The sequence below is a fragment of the Oryza brachyantha genome, chromosome 11 (genome assembly GCF_000231095.2).
Source record: "Oryza brachyantha chromosome 11, ObraRS2, whole genome shotgun sequence".
NCBI lineage: Eukaryota > Viridiplantae > Streptophyta > Magnoliopsida > Poales > Poaceae > Oryza > Oryza brachyantha.
The window spans coordinates 6,853,911-6,857,691 of record NC_023173.2 but is presented as its reverse complement, the minus strand read 5'-3'; the positions used below and the strand labels follow the sequence as shown (position 1 = coordinate 6,857,691).

The following is a 3,781-nucleotide window of genomic DNA, read 5'->3' as shown; positions in this document are numbered from 1 at the left end:
CGCGGGCGCGGCGCGGACTGGCGGAGCGGTCACTGACAGGTGGGCCCCACCTGTCAGTGGCGCGAGAGAGAGGAGGGAGGCGGCGCGGACTCGCGGCGCGGGCGAGCGGGCGACGCGGGAGATGGGCCGAGCGGCGGCCCAGGCGGGGCGCGCGCCGGCGGGCGGAGGGAGGCCGGCTCGGCTGGGCCGGCCGAGGAGGAGGCTGCGGGCTGGCTCGGCTGGGCCGGCCCAGGAAGGAAAAGAAAAAGAAAAAGAAAAGGAAAAAGAAAGAGGGAGGAAAATTGGACTTCGGCCCAAGTGAGAAGGAAGGGAAAAAGAAAGGAAAAAGGAGGGAAAAAGGAAAACCCCACTTTTGGTCGAATTTTATACTTCTGCAATTTAAATTTAAATTCTGTTAGTCGATTTGCGAGCCTCGATTTAATTGAATTAATTCCTTTTAGAGGGATTTTTCCTGAGTTAATTAAGCCAATTGTTGCTTATGAATTTCTTTTTACGATTTAGGCTTAGGACGAAACTTCGGGTGTGACAGAAGGTGGTGCGTGATTGTTGAGAGATTTGAGCTGAATTTTGAGGAAATAAGTGATCGAGTAATATATAATTTAGGTGGTTTTATGTTAGCATGTATGAATTATATATGTTTATCTCCATGTGTCTTGGAGAAACCAGTTGATTTTGATTTTTTGAATTTGACTTTAGGATGGACAAGGAAAGGAATAAACTTCTAAAAAAATCAAATTCTTAAAATCTAGAGTTAACTTTGGTACAGACAAAAAAGGAATATTTTTCATATAGAATCTGAATATTCTTTCCATAATGCATCAGTCTGGACTTCTGGATGCATTTCATACATGTGTTCTTTCAAACATATACAATGCAAAAGTATAAACTCTAGGAGACATTATATGTTTAATCTATACATAATTACACACAGGCCAAGTAACTTAATTCATTATTCTTGAACCTAAATATTAGGGCCAATCTCATTAAATATTCAAACATATCTATACTTACGCTGCATGGCCTCTCTGTATGCTCTGCACCAACGACTTGGCCGACGAGGCCGTCCCGACCACGGCGAGGACGACGCCGCCGGCGATCATCGCGGCGTTGAGCGCGACGGCGGAGCGCGACACGCGGCCCCACCGGATCTTGAGGTAGAAGGCGCAGGGGAAGATGACCGAGATGGCGACGCTGACGAGCGACCCGGTGAGGCTGAGCACGTACTGGAAGTAGGGCACGGAGAGGGCGAGCGCCAGGATGAGGAGCAGCGCCGCCGAGCCGACGCCGCCGCGGACGAGCGTGCGGGCGCGCGGGGACATGGTCGGCGGCAGGTGGTGCTCGAGCTGGATGGCGAAGGGCGCGAACTCGAGCGCGTACTTGGTGACCGGGGTGAGCACGGTCGCCCAGAGCGCGATCCTGGTGACGGCGAGCCGCGGCGGCATGCTGAGCGTGATCTGGGAGCTCACCGCCGGGCCGAACAGGCTCGCGCCGACGAACGCCAGCGCCGTGTAGAGCGCGGTGACGACGGCGAAGCTCGCGACGGAGACCTTGGTGAACGCCGAGGGGTCCTTCATGGCGGCGTAGATGTTCGGGAACACGATGTGGCCGGCGTAGCTGAACATGTAGAGGCCCGACACCGCCGGGATCCTCTCCAGCCGCAGCGCCGGGATGTGGCCGCCGAGGCCCACGCCGCCGAACGCCGCCACGCAGACGACGGTGACGAAGATGAGCAGCGACATGACGATGCCGGCGAAGGACAGGAACGAGATCGTCGACAGGTCCCGCAGCCACAGGCTGGGGAGCGCCACCAGCACGGCGGCGACGGTGAGCAGCTGCGTGGTGGTGAGGTGCGCCCACGGCAGGTGGAGGCGCGCGCCGGCGAAGACGAGCGGCAGGTTGTCGCTGAGGGAGATGGTGTAGGAGACGAGCGCGAAGAAGATCTCGAGGTAGATGAAGGCCGAGGCGAGCACCCTCCCCTTGCCGCCGAACGCGCGCTCGCCGATGTCCTGGTACGTCTTGGAGCTCGGGTCGTCGTCCAGGCACTTGCCGATGATGTGCGCCGTGTACGCGCACATCACGCCGAGGCCGACGAGGAGGAAGACGGACGCCCACCCGCCGTTCTCCAGAGCGTACGGTGTCGACAGCTGCCCGAGTCCTACAAATTAAAGAATTAACAATAGCATATCATTAGAACACATAACTAATTTTATATTCCTTCGGTTATATAATTCTCATCGTTTTAGTTTTCTAAATCTATTTTTGATTGTGATTTTCTATTAAAAATTTATACAAAAGGTAAGCAAATGTGTACTTTGTAGCTGTGTTAAATCGTTTTGTATGACTCGTTCTAGTGCTTTTAAACCAAATATTTTAAAAGTTATCACTACCCGTGTTTTATATTGTAAAGACGTTCTAGTCTTACATAATTTCGTCGATTGATTAATGTATATTATATATATATCAATTTATCAGTATCCATATAAATCTAGATAAGACTAAAAAGTCATACACTATGATCATGCACTTGCTTTGTACCTATGAGCATGCCGACCATGTTGATGACGGAATGGGCGAAGGAGCTGGTCGGCTTGCCGTGGTGGTGGTGCTGCCCACCGGCGACGTCCACGGCCGCGACGACCCTCCCGGCGTCAGCCGCCAGCTGCTGCTTCCCCTCGCCGCACGTGCACGGCTTGCCGGCCTCGACGTCGACGCAAGCAGCGGCGGCGCTGCCGCCGCAGCGCCTGGCCGCCGTCAGCCGCTGCAGCGCGAGCTGCGCGCCGTGCACGCTCTCGCTCGCCACCTGCTTCGGCTTGGCGCACAGAGACCAGCACCACCACCCGCTCGCCATTTTCGTTGTGCGCGAGCGAGCGAGCGAGCTTAGCTTTGGCGCTTGAGCTGGCGTGTGTGCTCGATCTGTGCTGCTGCATTGGGGATTGCCAAGTTCATGCCTATTTATAGTGTTGTTCATGGGGGCAAGTTGGACGATGCATGGAGGCTGGATCCATGAGAGTGATACTGATGGCGCCAGGATTTCAGGATTTGGGAGGATACACGTACGCATGTCTTGGATCTGGATTCGTTGTTGTGATTAGTTGATTTGGGGGCATCACTGTATCCACACAACATCCCCTCTTCAATTGAGCACGGAACTTACATTCCTTGGTCCTAGATCAGTCATACCGAGTACTCTTGCCTATGGCAAGTTTAGAGTATTGCAGTGCCTTCTATTAAGGATATGTTCAAAGATATAGCTCATTATTGATTTTTATCTGATTCACGTCACTAACAAGAACATACTACCTCTGTTGGCTGGCTTTTGCTAAATTCATTGATAGATGAATGTATATACTTTATATATGTGTCTAGATTTATCGGTATCTATATAAATCTAGTTAATGCTAGAAAGACTTACATTGTGAAACAGAGGGAGTATTTTATAATGATACGTACAAAGGTAAAGTTAGTTATGGTTTCTTTATTAATACAATAAAATATTTTTTGTTACGCTAATTTTCTTTTTATCCATACTCATGCAAAAATGTTTTCTTTGATAAATACTAAGACTTGACTCTAATTGCCATGCATGACAACGGCCTTTCTCTCTCCTTCTCTCTATTTCATTCACGTCACCATGGTGATTGAGAGAGTCAGCTAATAAGCATATTTGTACATACCCTAACAGAGGTAGTAGTACAGTAAAATTTAGATAGATATAACTGTATATTTTTATAAGTATATTAAATATTTTATTCAAAACTTTATTAAGATATATTGATTAATT

General features: G+C 50.1%; 1 protein-coding gene across 1 annotated transcript; it reads right to left on the bottom strand.

The window, feature by feature from the left end:
- Positions 1-772: 772 nt before the first annotated feature.
- LOC102722997 (amino acid transporter AVT1H) lies at positions 773-2,901 on the bottom strand. The gene is made up of 2 exons (XM_040529161.1): positions 2,536-2,901; positions 773-2,155 (listed from the first exon to the last, which is right to left on the bottom strand). Exons 1-2 carry the CDS (start codon positions 2,846-2,848, stop codon positions 1,008-1,010), a joined length of 1,461 nt encoding a protein of 486 aa, XP_040385095.1. The 5' UTR covers positions 2,849-2,901; the 3' UTR covers positions 773-1,007.
- Positions 2,902-3,781: the final 880 nt, after the last annotated feature.